This window comes from Bos javanicus, chromosome 11 (genome assembly GCF_032452875.1).
Source record: "Bos javanicus breed banteng chromosome 11, ARS-OSU_banteng_1.0, whole genome shotgun sequence".
Classification (NCBI taxonomy): Eukaryota; Metazoa; Chordata; class Mammalia; order Artiodactyla; family Bovidae; genus Bos; species Bos javanicus.
In genome coordinates this window covers 93,391,978-93,410,805 of record NC_083878.1, presented here as the reverse complement: position 1 = coordinate 93,410,805, position 18,828 = coordinate 93,391,978, and the positions used below count along the sequence as shown (strand labels likewise).

Here is an 18,828-nt window from a genome sequence, read left to right as displayed (position 1 = left end):
GAAGCAATCCCTTAGGTGAATTAAGACGATCTGGCTCTATTACCTCTCTTTTCACAGAGTTCAATTTAACCTTCCATTCTTCATGTATTTTTCCTGGACATTTTCAAAGTTAGGTTCTTCTCTTTTCAAAGGAGAATGAAGTTCCTCACGGGTATGGGGGAACCATGATAATGGAGCCTGGATGCTTTGGAGATGTGAAAGTCAGACAACTGACACAGAGAAGATTTCAAGGCATAGTATAATCTTTAGTAAGGTTTAACTTTATTAAAGAATTCAAGATTTTTTATTAAAGAATCACTGAGTTAATTCAACAATTTTGTTGTTGTTTAGTCATTAAGTTGTGTCCGACTCTTTGTGACTCCATGGACCTGCAGCATGCCAGGTTTCCCTGTCCTTCACCGTCTCTGACAGCTGCTCAAACTCTTCCCTGGTAGCTCAGCTGGTAAAGAATCTGCTTGCAATGCAGGAGACACCAGTTCAATTCCTAGGTCAAGAAGATACACTGGAGAAGGGATATGATACCCACTCCAATATTCTTGGGCTTCCCTGGTGGCTCAGGTGGTAAAAAATTCGCCTGTAATGCAGGGCACTTGGGTTCAATACCTGGGTTGGGAAGATCCCCTGGAGAAGGCAACGGCTACCCACTGTAGTATTCTTGCCTGGAGAATTCCATGGACAGAGGAACCTGGCGGACTACAGTCCATGGGGTTACAAAGAGTTGGACACGACTGAGGGCTTCACTTGCTTTCACTTTTCATGTCCATTGAGTTGGTGATGCCATCCAACCATCTAATCCTCTGTCACCCACTTCACTTTCTGCCCTCAATCTTTCCCAGCATCAGTGTCTTTTGCAATGAGTTGGTTCATCAGAACTATTCAGCAATAGTGCAGCTAAAATGTTTAAAATTTAAGTACATTGACATGTTGATGTTATATGTATTCTTTATATGCATAGAAGTAGATATGCAAATATTGTTGCAATATATTCTTATAGGAAAAGAAAGCTATAAAATACCATATAAAATAAATCCTGTTTATGTAAATATAAAATTTCTTGAATAAAATCCACTTTAGAAGGATAAATGAATAACAGAAGGGTGAAGTTCTTTGACGTACTTCTTTCCATTCATATCTATGTTATTGTATTTGGGTTTCCATCATGAAGAAGAATTAATTTGAAAAGCAGAAAATCAAAAGGGAATTTCCACTTGGAAAATAAATCCCTGCTCACATACCAGGCTATGACTTAACTCAGGGAAATATTAAGTTAGTAGGGAAGGGTAAGGAGGTCTTTTACATCTTTTGGGGGGCTCATATCCACAGGGCATCACCATGATGCTTTTCCTAAGGACAATGTTTCCTCAAAATCTGCCCTTAGGGCCATGTGCATCAGAATTCCCTGGCTGCAGAGTTCAAGAAAGAGCATCACTGGAGGTGGAGCTGGGATGTGCAACGTTAACAAGCTCCCCAGGGGATTCTGTGGCACATCAAAGTTTAGGAACGACTGCCCGAGGGCATCTGTATTGGGGAGAGTAAGAAGAAAACTGAGCAATTAATCTATGTTTAATGCATGTCTCTAACCAGGAGTTCGGTGTCTGGCCCCTTGAGTCCTCTCCCTGTTGGGCAGATGATAGTGTTCACACTCCATTTCTGAACTTGGAGATGAACTCCTTAGAGACGAACTCCAAGGTGTATGGACTTTTTCTCTCTGATGCTGGTAAGGGGTTCAGGACCACAGAATTGGCCACATCTAGTCTCCAGGTGTCCTAAGGAGAAACTGAGAAACCCGTCCTTACTCTCAGCAGCCAGATCACATTAGCATAAAGTTCAGAGCAGAACTGGTTTCCTTTCCCTATAGCAGGTGCGTATTTGTGTGAGTGTTTGTGTGTGTGTATGTACACAGGTGTTCTTATTTATGTCAGTTCTCATGCTAGTACCTAAAGACAAGGGGAGAAGGCATATCATGGCTTCTCAGTTTGACTCTTGATAACAACTCTTTTTATTATGGGTGTGCCTATTCATGGGGTCAGGAGAGTTTGTTGGATCAAGAGAAGATTAGATAATGATAAATATGAGTACTAGTAAAAAAATATGTGACTGACAGTAATATTTTTAGTTTGTAAAGCAGTGATATTGCAAGGCTGAGATCTAAGACCCTCTGAGTTCAATCAAGAGATATGATTCTTTTCTGTTCAGCCTTTATACATAATGTAAACTTTGGCAATGTATTTTTGATCCACTTCCCTGTGAGAATTTGTTGTTGAAACTTCCTCCCTACACTTTACTTAGGAAGGGATTTTGAAGTCAGATTTCAAAAAATCATTATGTCACAAGCTGAAGGTTAAACCATAGGATTGTTCTTAAATGTACAGAAACAGAATAGAAATTAGGGAGATTTTAACTTATTATCTATCCTTCTACTAAGATGCTGTGACATTTTCTCTTTGCTGAAAAGACACAGCTGCAAATTATGACTTAAAGGTGGCCTCTCTCCTAGAAGATGGAAAAATGCCACTGAGCCAGTTTCTGTTCTGTATCAAACCTCTTCTTGGTTGGTAAATTCCCTGTTTTATGTGGTAATGCCATACATTTTAGGGTTTTGCGGGGACATGGCAAAGCAGGCAGACACTGACATTCACCAGCAGAAAGGACTCATTATTATCTGCCTCTGTAGTGAAAATTTACTATCCTTTTGTTCACAACAGACAGGAGAGGAGCATGAAGAGGGAGAAAAATAGCAGCGTGTCAGAGTTCCTCCTCCTGGGGCTCCCCATCCGGCCAGAGCAGCAGGGCATGTTCTTTGCCCTGTTCCTGGGCGTGTACCTGACCACGGTGCTGGGCAACCTGCTCATCCTCCTGCTCATCAGGCTGGACACTCGCCTCCACTCCCCCATGTACTTCTTCCTCAGCCACTTGGCCCTCACTGACGTCTCCTTCTCATCTGTCACTGTCCCTAAGATGCTGATAAACATGCAGACTCGGGATCAATCCATCCCCTATGCAGGGTGTGTAACACAGATGTATTTCTTCCTCTTTTTTACTGATCTGGATGATTTCCTGCTCACCTCAATGGCCTATGATCGGTACGTGGCCATCTGCCACCCTCTCCACTACACCACCGTCATGGGACAGGGGCTGTGCACTTTACTAGTAACTGCGTCTTGGATTCTCTCCTGTGCCAACGCCCTGTGTCACACCCTCCTCCTGACCCGGCTGTCCTTTTGTGCTGACCTCAGCATCCCCCATTTCTTCTGTGACCTTGATGCTCTGATGAAGCTCTCCTGCTCAGACACATCCCTTAATGAGCTGGCCATTTTCACAGCAGGAGTGGTCGTCATCATCCTGCCATTAATATGCATCCTGACCTCTTATGGATGCATCGGGGCCACCATCCTGAAGGTCCCCTCCACCAAGGGGATATGCAAAGCATTGTCCACATGTGGCTCCCACCTCTCTGTGGTGTCTCTGTATTATGGAACAATTATTGGACTGTATTTTTTCCCCTCATCCAACACCTCCAGGGACAAGAGCACCATTGCCTCTGTGATGTATACAGTGGTCACTCCACTGCTGAACCCCTTCATTTATAGCCTAAGGAACAGGGACATGAAGGGGGCCCTGGAGAGACTCTCGCACAGGGCGAAAATCTTGTCTCAATGATGTTTGCTTATCTTTATAACAGCCATGTGTGTTCACAAAACCTCAGCTCCTATATCCCTAGATTTGATCCCAGCATGGAATAAATACTCAGTAAATGTTTGATAGTTGAATTGCATTCCTTTACAATTATGTCTATTTACTAACAGTTCATTAGCATAAATTTGGAATTTTGAGTTTAGGTTCTTGATTTTTGATCTTGTCTATTAGGCTGAGAATTTATATAGCTCTTAGTACTTATGTCTCTCCTCTTATTTCCTGGGAATTTATTTCTTTTTTAAAATGTGTTTAATTATTCATTTATTTTTATTGGAGGATAATTGCTTTACAATATTTTGTTGGTTTTTGCTATATAGCAACATGAATAAGCTCTAAGTATACATATATTCTCTCTCTTTTTATCCTCCGTCCAACTCTCCCCATGCTTTGCAGCCCTCTAGGTCATCACAGAGTACCACACTGAGTGTCCTGTGCTATGGAGCAGTTTCTCATTAGCAATCTAATTTACACATGGTAGTGTATGTATGTCAATGGTACTCTCTCAGTTTTTCCCACCCTCTCCTTCCCCCTGAGCAAACTCTGTGAAGGACAGGGGAGAATGGTATGCTGCAGTCAATGGTCTTGGAAAGAGTCAGACAAGACTTAGCAACTGTAACAACAACTCCTCCTCCAACTGTATTCAGAAATTCATTCTCTATGTCTGCCTCTCTATTCTTGCCTGTGAAATCGCTTCATCACTACCATTTTTCTCTATTCCGTATGTAGACATTAACATAAAATATTTAGTTTTCTCTTTCTGACTTTTTTCACTCTATATGTCAGACCCAGACACTATGTAGACCCATCCACGTCCCAGCAATGGCACAGTTTTGTTTGTGGCTGTATAGTATTCCATTGTATGTACGTGCCACATCTTTATCTATTCCTCTGTCAGTGGACATTTACTACTGTGTATAAAATAGATAACTAATGAGAATATACTGTATAGCACAGGGAACTCTACTCAAAGCTCTGTGGTGACCTAAATGGGAAGGAAATTTTAAAAAGAGGGGTATACAGTTCAGTTCAGTTCAGTTGCTCAGTCGTGTCTGACTCTTTGCAACCCCATGAATTGCAGCATTCCAGGCCTCCCTGTCCATCACCAACTCCTGGAGTTCACCCAAACTCATGTCCATAGAGTCGGTGATGCCATCCAGCCATCTCATCCTCTGTCATCCCCTTCTCCTCCTGCCCCCAATCCCTCCTAGCACCAGGGTCTTTTCCAATGAGTCAACTCTTCGCATGAGGTGGCCAAAGTATTGGAGTTTCAGCCTCAGCATCAGTCCTTCCAATGAACACCCAGGACTGATCTGCTTTAGGATGGACTGGTTGGATCTCCTTGCAGTCCAAGGGACTCTCAAGAGTCTTCTCCAACACCACAGTTCAAAAGCATCAATTCTTCATTGCTCAGCTTTCTTCACAGTCCAGCTCTCACATCCATACATGACCACTGGAAAAACCATAGCCTTGACGTATGGCAAATTCATTTTACTGAGATCAGAAAATAACAAAACATTGTTAAGCAACTGTAGTCCAATGACTTTTTAAAAAAAAAGTTTCTTTGGAAGAGCAAATGCATTTTATTTTATGAAATCAAGATTCTATCTTTTCCTTTTAGTGTTCATGACTTTTGTGTCCTATTTAAGAAAATATTACCTACCTCACTTTTACCAAGATTTTGTCCAATGTTTTATTCAAAATAGTCTTATAGCTATAGTTCTTACACATTTGACCCATTTTGAGTTATGTTTTGCATATTGTGTGGCTCAAGAGTCCATGTTCAATTAAGCCATATTGATACTGAACCATGCTGGCACCATTTATTGGAACACTATGCTTGCCACATTAAATTGCCTCGGTCCACTGTAAACTATTAACTGACCTTATTTGTATTGATCTATTTAAAAATTATTCGCTGTTCTATTGATCTATATTCCTATTCTCATGCAATTATTTTTATTTTCCTTTCGATGGATTATAAAAAGATTTTGAAATTAGGTAAATTATGGCATTTTGCTTTCATTTTAAGATTTTTTGTCTTCCCTTTAACTTCCATATAATATTAAGAATCACTTTCTACAAGTAGGCTGCTGATACATTGCCTTTGATTGCACTGACCCTATAGATCAGTTGGAGGAGAGACTTGGCTTCATAACAATATTGGGCTATCCAGTCTATGTGCAAAGTGTATCTCTATTCATTTTCATTCTCTTTAAATTTACCATGAATGGGTTTGTAGTTTTAAATGTACTGGTATTTTGGTAAATTCATCCATATGTATATTTTGCTTTTTAAACTGTTATAAATAGTATATTAAAATTTTCAATTCTCAGTGCTCACTGTTAGGATATAAAGTATCATTGATTTTTGTTCTTTATTGACAAACTTTGTAATGCTGCTACCTTGCAAAACTCACTTACTGCAAATAGATTTGGACAAAGATTGTTTCTTTACTTTTCCCTCTTTATTGGCCTTTTTTAGATTAGTTTGTACTATTCATTTGATCTCTCTTATCAACATAGATATGTCTCTTTTTGAGCATCAGGTTTTTACCCCTTTTTTCCATCTTGTCCTTTTGTGTGTGTGTGCCTGCACTATGCGAATGTAGTATGTTTACCAATATTATACATAAACACGAATTACACTAATTAGTATGTAACCAGCAGCTGGAGTGACATGGAAGGCTGTGGTAATGTCACAACTCTACTCTGTTTGAGGTGTAAAGTTGGAAACCACAATATTTTGAAGGAATTTGATATTTGATACATGTATAAAATATCATGATGCAACTTTCCTTTATTATTCATTTATTTCATTCCATAAGCTCTGACTTAGATGATTCCTTAGGTGAATGAAAAGAGTCTGGCTTTATTGCCTCTCTTTTCATGGGCTTCCACCTGGACTTCCATTCTTCATGTATTTTCATGGACATTTTCAAAGTTCGGTTGTTCTCTCTTCAAAGGAACAAGCCACAGGCATGGGGGAACTAAGACAATGCAGCCTGTTAAAATGAATGCTTTGGAGATCTTAAAGTAATCTTGATCAGACAAATGACACAGGAGAAGACTTCAGGGTGTACTATATTATTTTTTAAAGTTTTACCTTATTTTTTATTATTTTATTTTATTTTTTAACTTTACAATATTGTATTGGTTTTGCCATATATCAAAATGAATCTACCACAGGTATACATGTGTTACCCATCCTGAACCCTCTTCCCTCCTCCCTCCCCATACCATCCCTCTGGGTTGCCCCAGTGCTATTGAAGAATTAGAGATTCTGTGTTAATGGATCACCCAGTTAATTCAACAAGAGAGCAACTAAAAATTTAAAAATTTAAGAAGATTAATGTATTGATGTTATATATATTCTATGAACTGATAAGCATAGATGTAGACTTGCAAGTATTAATGCAATAAATATATTTTAGGAAAAGAAAGCTCTAAGATACCATGCAAAATAAATCCCATTTATGTAAATATATCCTAAAAGATGATGCTCTTAAACTGCTGCACTCAGTATGCCAGCAAATTTGGAAAACTCCCCAGTGGCCCCAGGACTAGAAAAGGGCAGTTTTTATTTCAATCCCAAAGAAAGACAAGGCCAAAGAATGTTAAAACTACAGTACAACTGCACTCATTTCACATGCTAGCAAGATTATACTCAAAGCCATTCAAACTAGGCTTCAGCAGTATGTGAACCAAGAACTTCCAGAAGTTTAAGCTAGATTTAGAAAAGACAGAGGAACCAGAGATCAAATCACCAACATCTGTTGGATAATAGAAATATCAAGAGAATTACAGAAAAACATCTACTCCTCTTTCACTGAGTATGCTAAAATCTTTGACTATGTAGATCACAACAAACTGTGGAAAATTCTTCAAGAGATGGAAATACCAGAGCACCTTACCTGCCTCCTGAGAAACCTGTGTGCAGGTCAAGAAGCAATAGCTAGCACAGGACATGGAACAATTGACTGGTTCCAAATTGGGAAAGGAGTACATAAAGGCTGTATATTGTCACCCTGCTTATTTATCTATATACAGAATGCATTACACGAAATGCCAGACTGGATGAATCACCAGCTGGAATCAAGATTGCTGGGAGAAATATCAACAACCTCACATAAGCAGATGACACCACTTTAATGGCAGAAAGTGAAGAGGAACCAAAGACCCACTTGATGAGGGTGGAAGAGGAGAATGAAAAAGCTGGCTTAAAATGCAACATTCACAAAACAAAGATCATGGCATTCTGTTCTGTTGCTCCTGGCAAATAGATGGGGGGCAAAGTGGAAACAGTGACAGATTTTATTTTCTTGGGTTCAAAATTACTTCATTTGGTAACTGCAGTCATGAAAATAAAAGGCACTTGACCTTGGAAGAACAGCTATGACATTTCTACACAACCTATTAAAAAGCAGAAACATCACTTTTCCAACAAAGGTAATTTAGCCAAAGCTGTGGTTTTCCTGTGGTCATGTATGGATGTGAGAGTTGGACCAGAAAGAAGACTGAGTGGCAAAATTGATACTTTCCAAATGTGGTACTGGAGAAGACTCTTGAGAGTCCCTTGAACAGCAAGGAGATCACACCAGTCAATCCTAAAGGAAATCAATCCTGAATATTCATTGGAAGGACTGATGTTGAAGACGAAACTCCAATAATTTAGCCATCTGATGTGAAGAGTCAACTCACTGGAAAAGATCCTGATGCTGGAAAAGATTGAAGGAAGGATATAAAGGTGATGACAGAGGATGAGATGGTTGGATGGCATTACTGACTTAATGAACTTGAGTTTGAGCAAACTCTGGAAAATAGCAAAAAACAGCGAAGCCTGGCATGTTGAAACTCATGGGGTTGCAAAGAGTCAGATATGGCTTAGACACTGAACAACAACAACTGGAGTTGAACAACATTGGAGTTGAAAAATAGCTCCAATATTCTTGCCTTGAGAATTCCACTGACAGGAGCCTGGTGGGCTACAGTCCGTGGGGTTGCAAAGAGTCCAACATGACTGAGCAACTAACCTTTTGATAGAACAACAACAAATGTAAGGTTTTATGAATAAAAACTGTTTTAGAAGTATAAAAAATGAATAAAAGACAGGGGAAATACTTTGACTTTACCATATTGTATTTGGATCTCTACCGTGAAGCAGATATATTTAAAAGGCAACAAACTAAGAAGGCATCTCGGCTTGGGAGAAAACTCCATCCTCACATCCCAAGCTTTGACTTAACTAGGGGAAGCTTGAAGCTTGTAGGAAGGGTCAGTGAGGAGGTCTTTCCACATCTCCTTCAGGCTCACACCCATGGGGCGTCATCATGATGTTCTTCCTAAGGACACTGTTTTCTCAGTGTCAGCCCTTAGGACCATGTACATCAGAATTCTCTTGCTGCAGAGTTCAAGAATGAGCATCAGTGGAGTTGGAGCTGGAATCTGCATCCTTAATAAACTCCCCAGGGCATTCTAGGGAACATCAAAGTTTAGGAACCACTGCCCTAGGGCATGTGTCCTGGAGGGAGAAACAAGAAAACTGAGCAATTAATACATGTTTAATGCATGTCTCTAACCAAGAGCTTGGAGCCCTGTCCCCTTGGATCCACTCTCTGGTGGACAGAGCAGTCTTCACATCTTCATGTCTGAAGTTGGTGAATTGAAGATAAAGCTCTTTTTTCTCTGATGCTGGTGAGTGGTTCAGGACCACAGAAGTGGATAAGTCTTGTCTCCAGGTGTCCTACAGAGAAGCTGCAAAACCAGTTCTTACTCAAGGCAACTAGATCAACCAAGCATAAAGTTCAGAAAAGAACTGTGTATCCTACGGCAATAGCAGGTGTGTATTTGTATGTGTGTGTGTGTCTGTATATAGGTGTTCAGCATTTCTCTGTGCTCTGGCTATGATACTTTTTTAAACTAGTTCTTAAAGATGAGCGGAGAAGGCATATTAGGGCATATCTCTTTGACACCTCTTGGCAGCAACTGTTTTTATTTTGGATTAGGGAACTCTTCAACAAGAGGATTTTGTTGAATCAGGAGGATATTGGTGAATGATTAATATGAGTGTTAGTAAAAATATATACATAACTGCCAGTAATATTTTTATTTCATAGAGCACAATATTGCAAGATTGAGCTCTTAGAAATTCTGAATTCAGTTGACAGGTAAGCTTCCTTTATTTTTCTTCAACTTTTATACATAATGGAATCTGGCTATTTAGTTGCTTATTTATTTTTAAAGAATTTTTTTGATGTGGATCATTTAAAAAATTCTTTGCTGAATTTATTACCATATATTTTTGTTTCGTGTTTCAGTTTTTAGCTATAAGGCATGCGATTTCTTTATACATGGAACAGAGATTGAACCCACAACCCCTGATTTGCAACGTGAAGTATTAACCACAGGACTGCCTGGAAATTCCTTGGCTGTGTATTTCTGACCCACTTTACTTTAAGAATTTGTTGTTGAACAGTCCTCCTTATACTTTACATGTGAAAGGACTTTGAAGTCAGATTTCCATAGGTCAATATGTCACAACCTGAAGGTCAAACCTTATGATTGTATGTCCAGAAACAGAAGAGAAATTAGGGAGGTCTTTAACTTACTATTTCTCTGCTAAGAAAGTGTGATACTTTCTCTTTACTGAGGTGATGGAAAAATGCCACTGTGCCAGTTTCTCTTCTGTATCAAACTCAATTCTTGGTTGGTAATTCCCTCACTATACATGGTAATACCATTCATCTTCGGGGTTTTTGCAGGGCAATGCAGACAGACACTAACATATTCACGAAGAGAAAGGACTCATTTATATATGCCTGCTGCAATCAAAATATGCTTCTTTCACTGTCCTTTCATTCCCATAAGACAGGAGAGGAGCATGAAGAGGGAGAATCAGAGCAGCATGTCCGAGTTCCTCCTCCTGGGACTTCCCATCCGGCCAGAGCAGCAGGGCGTGTTCTTTGCCCTGTTCCTGGGCGTGTACCTGACCACAGTGCTGGGCAACCTGCTCATCCTCCTGCTCATCAGGCTGGACGCTCGCCTCCACACCCCCATGTACTTCTTCCTCAGCCACTTGGCCCTCACTGACATCTCCTTTTCATCTGTCACTGTCCCTAAGATGCTGATCAACATGCAGACTCAGGGTCAATCCATCCCCTATGCAGGGTGCGTAACACAGATGTATTTTTTCCTATTTTTTACTGGTCTGGATGATTTTCTGCTCACTTCAATGGCCTATGATCGGTACATGGCCATCTGCCACCCTCTCCACTACACCACCGTCATGGGACAGGGGCTGTGCACCTTACTAGTAACTGTGTCCTGGATTCTCTCCTGTGCCAATGCCCTGTATCACACCCTCCTCCTGACCCAACTGTCCTTTTGTGCTGACCTCAGCATCCCCCATTTCTTCTGTGACCTTGATGCCCTGCTGAAGCTCTCTTGCTCAGACACATCCCTCAATGAGCTGGCCATTTTCACAGCAGGAGTGGCCGTCATCGTCCTCCCACTAGTATGCATCCTGATCTCTTATGGACGCATTGGGGCCACCATTCTGAAGGTCCCCTCCACCAAGGGGATCTGCAAAGCATTGTCCACATGTGGCTCTCACCTCTCTGTTGTGTCTCTGTATTATGGAACAATTATTGGACTGTATTTTTTCCCCTCATCCAGCACCTCCAGGGACAAGAGCACCATTGCCTCTGTGATGTACACAGTGGTCACTCCACTGCTGAACCCCTTCATTTATAGCCTAAGGAACAGGGACATGAAGGAGGCCCTGGAGAGACTCTTGCACAGGGCAAAAGTCTTGTCTCAATGACATTTGCTAGTCTTTATAGCAGCCGTGAGTGTTCACAAAACCTCAGATCCTACATCCCTAGATTTGAGCCCAGCATGGAATAAATATTCAGTAAATGTTTGATAATTGAATTGCATTCCTTTACAATTATTGTCTATTTCCTATCAGTTCATTAGCATAAATTATGAATTTTGAGTTCTGGTCTTGATTTCTGATCTTGTCTATAAGGCTGAGCATTTATATAGCTGGTAGTACTTCATCTCTCCTCTTATTTCCTAGGAATTTATTTCTTTTTAAAATGTATTTAATTTTTTATTTACTTTTTATTGGAAAATAATTGCTTTACAATATTTTGTTGCTTTTTGCTATATAACAATGTGAATCAGCTCTAAGTATACATATATTCTCTCTTGATCCTCCCTCCCTACCCTCCCCATGCTTTGCAGCCCTCTAGGTCATCACAGAGTACTACATTGAGTTTCCTGTGCTATGGAGCAGTTTCTCATTAGCAATCTAATTTACACATGGTAGTGTATATATGGGAAATAGATGGGGAAACAGTGGAAACAGCATTGGACTTTATTTTTGGGGGCTTCAAAATCACTGCAGATGGTGATTGCAGTCATGAAATTAAAAGACACTTACTCTTTGGAATGAAAGTTATGGCCAACCTAGATAGCATATTGAAAAGCAGAGATATTACTTTGCCAACAAAGGTTTGTCTAGTCAAGGCTATCATTTTGCCAGTAGTCATGTATGGACTTGAGAGTTGGACTGTGAAGAAAGCTGAGTGCCGATGAATTGATGCTTTTGAACTGTGGTGTTGGAGAAGACTCTTGAGAGTCCCTTGGACTTCAAGGCGATCCAACCAGTCCATCCTAAAGGAGCTCAGTCCTGGGTGTTCATTGGAAGGACTGATGATGAGGCTGAAACTCCAATACTTTGGCCACCTCTTGAAGAGTTGACTCATTGGAAAAGACCCTGATGCTGGGAGAGATTGGGGGCAGGAGGAGAAGGGGGCCCCAGAGGATGAGATGGCTGGATGGCATCACCGACTTGATGGACATGAGTTTAGATAAACTCCGGGAGTTGGTGATGGACAGAGAGGCCTGGTGTGCTGCGATTCATGGGATTGCAAAGAGTCGGACATGACTGAGCAACTGAACTGAACTGAACTGAACTGAAGTGTATATATGACAATGGTACTCTCTCAGTTTGTCCCACCCTCTCCTTCTCTCTGAGCAAACTCTGTGAAGGACAGGGAAGCCTGGTATGCTGCAGTCCATGGGGTTGTAAAAAGTCAGACAAGACCTAGTGACAGAATAACAACTCCACCTCTGACTGTGTCTAGAAATTCATTCTCTATGTCTGCCTCTGTATTCTTTCCTGTCAAATCGGTTCATCACTACCATTTTTCTAGACTTCATATATAGACATTAACAAACAATATTTATTTTTCTCTTTACTCTGTATTGCAGACCCAGACAATATATAGACCCATCCATGTTCCGGCAATGGCACACTTTTGTTACGTTCTGTGGCTGTATAATATTCCATTGTATATATGTGCCACCTCTTCTGTATCTATTCCTCTGTCATTGGACATTTACTACTGTGCATAAAAGAAATAACTAATGAGAACCTGCTGTATAGCACAGGGAACTCTACTCAAAGCTCTGCAGTAGCCTAAAGGGGAAGGAAATGAAAAAAAAAGGAGGGGGTACATATGGCAGATTCAGTTTTCTGAAAAAAGAAAATAACACAACATTGTTAAGTAACTATAGTCCAATAACTTTAAAAAAAAATTTCTTTGGAAGAGCAAATGCTTTTTATTTTTATGAAATCAAGATTCTACTCTTTTCCTCTTAGTGTTCATGACTTTTGTGTTCTATTTAAGAAAATATTGCCTACCCCACGTTTTAAGATTTGTCCAAGTTTTTCTGGAAGATAGTTTTATAGTTATAGATCTTAAACAATTGATCCACTTTGAGTTACGTTTTGCCTGTGGTGTAGCAGCAGTGTCCATGTTCACTTAAGACATATTGATACTGAACCATACTGGTACCATTTATTAAAACACTATCCTTGCCATGTTAAATTGCCTTGGTGCATTTGTAAACTCTTAATTGATCTTATATGTATTGATGTATTTCAAAATTACTCATTGTTCCATTGACTTATATTCCTATTCTCATGTAATTATTTTTATTTTCCTTGCTTTGGATTATAAAAACAGTTTTGAAATTAGATAAATTAAGTATGGCATTTAGCTTTTCATTTTAACATTTTTTGTCTTCCCTTTTCAGTTCAGTTCGGTTCAGTCACTCAGTTGTGTCTGTTTGTGACCCCATGTACTGTAGCACGCCAGGCCTCCCTGTCTATCACCAACTCCCAGAGTTTAATCAAACTCATGCTCATTGAGATGGTGATGCCACCCAACCGTCTCATCCTCTGTCATCCCCTTCTCCTCCCACCTTCAATCTTTTTTTTTTTTTCTTTACAATATTGTATTGGTTTCGCCATACATCAACATGAATCCACCACGGGTGTACACGTGTTCCCAATCCTGAACATACCATCCCTCTGGGTCACCCCAGTGCACCAGCCCCGAGCATCCTGTATCATGCACTGAACCTGAACTGGCGATTCGTTTCACATATGATATTATAATGTTTCAATGCCATTCTCCCAAATCATCCAACCCTCGCCCTCTCCCACAGAGTCCAAAAGACTGTCCTATACCTCTGTGTCTCTTTTGCGGTCTCGCATACAGGGTTATCATCACCATCTTTCTAAATTCCATATATATGCGTTAGTATACTGTATTGGCGGAGAAGGCAATGGCACCCCACTCCAGTACTTTTGCCTGGAAAATCCCATGGACGGAGGAGCCTGGTAGGCTGCAGTCCATAGGGTTGCTCAGAGTCGGACACGATTGAGTGACTTCACTTTCACTTTTCACTTTCATGCATTGGAGAAGGAAATGGCAACCCTCTCCAGTGTTCTTGCCTGGAGAATCCCAGGGATGGGGAAGCCTGGTGGGCTGCCATCTCTGGGGTCACACAGAGTCGGACATGACTGAAGTGACTTAGCAGCAGTAGGAGCAGCATACTGTATAGCTGTGTTTCTTTCTGGCTTACTTCACTCTGTATAATAGGCTCCTGTTTCATTCACTTCGTTAGAACCGATTCAAATGTATTCTTTTTAATGGCTGAATAATACTCCATTGTGTATATGTACCATAGCTTTCTTATCCATCATCTGCTGATGGACATGTAGGTTGCTTCCATGTTCTGGCTATTATAAACAGTGCTGCAATGAACATTGGGGTACATATGTCGCTTTCAATTCTGGTTTCCTCAGTGCGTATGCCCAGCAGTGCGATTGCTGGGACATATGGCAGTTCTATTTCCAGTTTTTTTTTAAGGAATCTCCACATTGTTCTCCATAGTGGCTGTACTAGTTTGCATTCTCACCAACAGTGTAAGAGCATTCCCTTTTCTCCGCACCCTCTCCAGCATTTATTGCTTGTAGACATTTGGACAGCAGCCATTCTGACTGGTGTGAAATGGTACCTCATAGTGGTTTTGATTTGCATTTCTCTGATAATGAGTGATGTTGAGCATCTTTTCATGTGTTTGTTAGCCATCTGTATGTCTTCTTTGGAGAAATGTCTGCTTAGCTCTTTGGCCCCCCCCCCCCTTTTTTTTTTTTGATTGAGTCGTTTATTTTTCTGGAGTTGAACTGCAGGAGTTGCTTGTATATTTTTGAGACTAATTCTTTGTTAGTTGCTTCATTTGCTATTATTTTCTCCCATTCTGAAGGCTGTCTTTTCACCTTGCTTACAGTTTCCTTTGTTGTGCAGAAGCTTTTAATTTTAATTAGGCCCCATTTGTTTATTTTTGCTTTTATTTCCAATATTCTGGGAGGTGGGTCATAGAGGATCCTGCTCTGATTTATGTCAGAGAGTGTTTTGCCTATGTTCTCCTCTAGGAGTTTTATAGTTTCTGGTCTTACGTTTAGATCTTTAATCCATTTTGAGTTTATTTTTGTGTATGGTGTTAGAAAGTGCTCTAGTTTCATTATTTTACAAGTGGTTGACCAGTTTTCCCAGCACCACTTGTTAAAGAGATTGTCATTTCTCCATTGTATATTCTTGCCTCCTTTGTCAAAGATATGGTGTTCATAGGTGCGTGGATTTATCTCTGGGCTTTCTATTTTGTTCCATTGATCTATATTCCTGTCTTTGTGCCAGTAGCGTACTGTTTTGATGACTGTGGCTTTGTAGTAGAACCTGAAGTCAGGCAGGTTGATTCCTCCAGTTCCATTCTTCTTTCTCAAAATTGCTTTGGCTATTCAAGGTTTTTTGTATTTCCATACAAACTGTGAAATTATTTGTTCTAGCTCTGTGAAGAATACCGTTGGTAGCTTGATAGGAATTGCATTAAATCTATAGATTGCTTTGGGTAGTATACTCATTTTCACTATATTGATTCTTCCAATCCATGAACATGGTATATTTCTCCATCTGTTAGTGTCCTCTTTGATTTCTTTCACCAGTGTTTTGTAGTTTTATATATATAGGTCTTTTGTTTCTTTAGGTAGATATATTCCTAAGTATTTTATTCTTTTCTTTGCAATGGTGAATTGAATTGTTTCCTTAATTTCTCTTTTTATTTTCTCATTATTAGTGTATAGGAATGCAAGGGATTTCTGTGTGTTGATTTTATATCCTGCAACTTTACTATATTCATTGGTTAGCTCTAGTAATTTTCTGGAGGAGTCTTTAGGGTTTTCTGTGTGGAGGATCATGTTATCTGCCAACACTAAGAGTTTTACTTCTTCTTTTCCAATGTGGATTCCTTTTATTTCTTTTTCTGCTCTGATAGCTGTGGCCAAAACTTCCAAAACTATGTTGAATAGTAATGGTGAAAGTGGACACCCTTGTCTTGTTCCTGACTTTAGGGGAAATGCTTTCAATTTTTCACCATTGAGGATAATGTTTGCTGTGGGTTTATATAGCTTTTATTATGTTGAGGTATATGCTCCTTCTATTCAGGCTTTCTGGAGGTTTTTTTTTTTTTATCATAAATGGATGTTGAATTTGTCAAAGGCTTTCTCTGCATCCATTGAGATAAACATATGGCTTTTATTTTTCAATTGTTAATATAGTGTATTACATTGATTGATATGCAGATATTGAAGAATCCTTGCATCTCTGGGATAAAGCCCACTTGGTCATGGTGTATGATCTTTTTAATGTGTTGTTGGATTCTGATTGCCAGAATTTTGTTAAGGATTTTTGCATCTATGTTCATCAGTGATATTGGCCTGTAGTTTTCTTTTTCTGTGGCATCTTTGTCAGGTTTTGGTATTAGGGTGATGGTGGCCTCATAGAAAGAGTTTGGAAGTTTACCTTCCTCTGTAATTTTCTGGAAGAGTTTGAGTAGGATAGGTGTTAGCTCTTCTCTAAATTTTTGGTAGAATTCAGCTGTGAAGCCATCTGGACCTGGGCTTTTGTTTGCTGGAAGATTTCTGATTACAGTTTCAATTTCCGTGCTTGTGATGGATCTGTTAAGATTTTCTATTTCTTCCTGGTTCAGTTTTGGAAAGTTGTACTTTTCTAAGAATTTGTCCATTTCTTCCAAGTTGTCCATTTTTTGGGCATATAATTGCTGATAGTAGTCTCTTATGATCCTTTGTATTTCTGTGTTGTCTGTTGTGATCTTTCCATTTTCATTTCTAATTTTGTTGCTTTGATTTTTCTCCCTTTGTTTCTTGATGAGTCTGGCTAATGGTTTGTCAATTTTATTTATCCTCTCAAAGAACCAGCTTTTGGCTTTGTTGATTTTTGCTATGGTCTCTTTTGTTTCTTTTGCATTTATTTCTGCCCTAATTTTTAAGATTTCTTTCCTTCTACTAACCCTGGGGTTCTTCATTTCTTCCTTTTCTAGTTGCTTTAGGTATAGAGTTAGGTTATTGATTTTACTTTTTTCTTGTTTCTTGAGATATGCCTGTATTGCTATGAACCTTCCCCTTATGACTGCTTTTACAGTGTCCCACAGTTTTTGGGTTGTTATGTTTTCATTTTCATTCACTTCTATGCATGTTTTGATTTCTTTTCTGATTTGTTCTGTGATTTGTTGGTTATTCAGCAGCGTGTTGTTCAGCCTCCATATGCTGGAATTTTTATTAGTTTTTCTCCTGTAATTGAGATCTAATCTTACTTCGTTGTGGTCAGAAAATATGCTTGGAATGATTTCAATTTTTTTGAATTTACCAAGGCTGGATTTATGGCCCAGGATGTGATCTATCCTGGAGAAGTTTCCATGTGCACTTGAGAAAAAGGTGATATTCATTGTTTTGGGGTGAAATGTCGTATGGATATCAATTAGGTCTAATTTGTCTATTGTATCATTTAAAGTTTGTGTTTCCTTGTTAATTTTCTGTTTAGTTGATCTATCCATAAGTATGAGTGGGGTATTAAAGTCTCCCACTATTATTGTGTTATTGTTAATTTCCCCTTTCATACTTGTTAGCATTTGTCTTACATATTTTGGTGCTTCTCTGATGGGTGCATATATATTTATAATTGTTATATCTTCTTCTTGGATTGATCCTTTGATCATTATGTAGTGTCCTTCTTTGTCTCTTTTCACAGCCTTTGTTTTAAAGTCTATTTTATCTGATATGAGTATTGCTACTCCTGCTTTCTTTTGGTCTCTATTTGCATGGAATATCTTTTTCCAGCCCTTCACTTTCAGTCTGTATGTGTCTCTTGTTTTGAGGTGGGTCTCTTGTAGACAACATATATAGGGGTCTTGTTTTTGTATCCATTCATCCAGTCTTTGTCTTTTGGTTGGGGCATTCAACCCATTTACGTTTAAGGTAATTATTGATAAGTATGATCCCATTGCCATTTACTTTATTGTTTTGGGTTTGGGTTCATACATCCTTTCTGTGTTTCCTGTCTAGAGAAGATCCTTTAGCATTTGTTGGAGAGCTGGTTTGGTGGTGCTGAATTCTCTCAGCTTTTGCTTGTCTGTAAAGCTTTTGATTTCTCCTTCATATTTGAATGAGATCCTTGCTAGGTACAATAATCTGGGCTGTAGGTTATTTTCTTTCATCACTTTAAGTATGTCTTGTCATTCCCTCCTGGCCTAAAGAGTTTCTGTTGAAAGATCAGCTGTTATCCTTGTGTGTTATTTGTTGTTTTCCCCTTGCTGCTTTTAGTATTTGTTCTTTGTGTTTGATCTTTGTTAATTTGATTAATATGTGTCTTAGGGTGTTTCACCTTGGGTGTATCCTGTTTGGGACTCTCTGGGTTTCTTGGAC

General features: G+C 39.4%; 1 protein-coding gene across 2 annotated transcripts; it reads left to right on the top strand.

The window, feature by feature from the left end:
- Positions 1 to 853: 853 nt before the first annotated feature.
- LOC133256567 (olfactory receptor 1J4-like) lies at positions 854 to 11,514 on the top strand. Of its 2 annotated transcripts, none has more exons than XM_061431358.1 (2): positions 854 to 861; positions 2,718 to 3,728. In XM_061431358.1, exons 1-2 carry the CDS (start codon positions 854 to 856, stop codon positions 3,658 to 3,660), a joined length of 951 nt encoding a protein of 316 aa, XP_061287342.1. In that variant the 3' UTR covers positions 3,661 to 3,728. The 2 variants fall into 2 exon arrangements, with proteins under 2 accessions (XP_061287342.1, XP_061287341.1); XM_061431357.1 differs by lacking the exon at positions 854 to 861 and adding an exon at positions 10,572 to 11,514 and having other exon boundaries at positions 2,709 to 3,215.
- Positions 11,515 to 18,828: the final 7,314 nt, after the last annotated feature.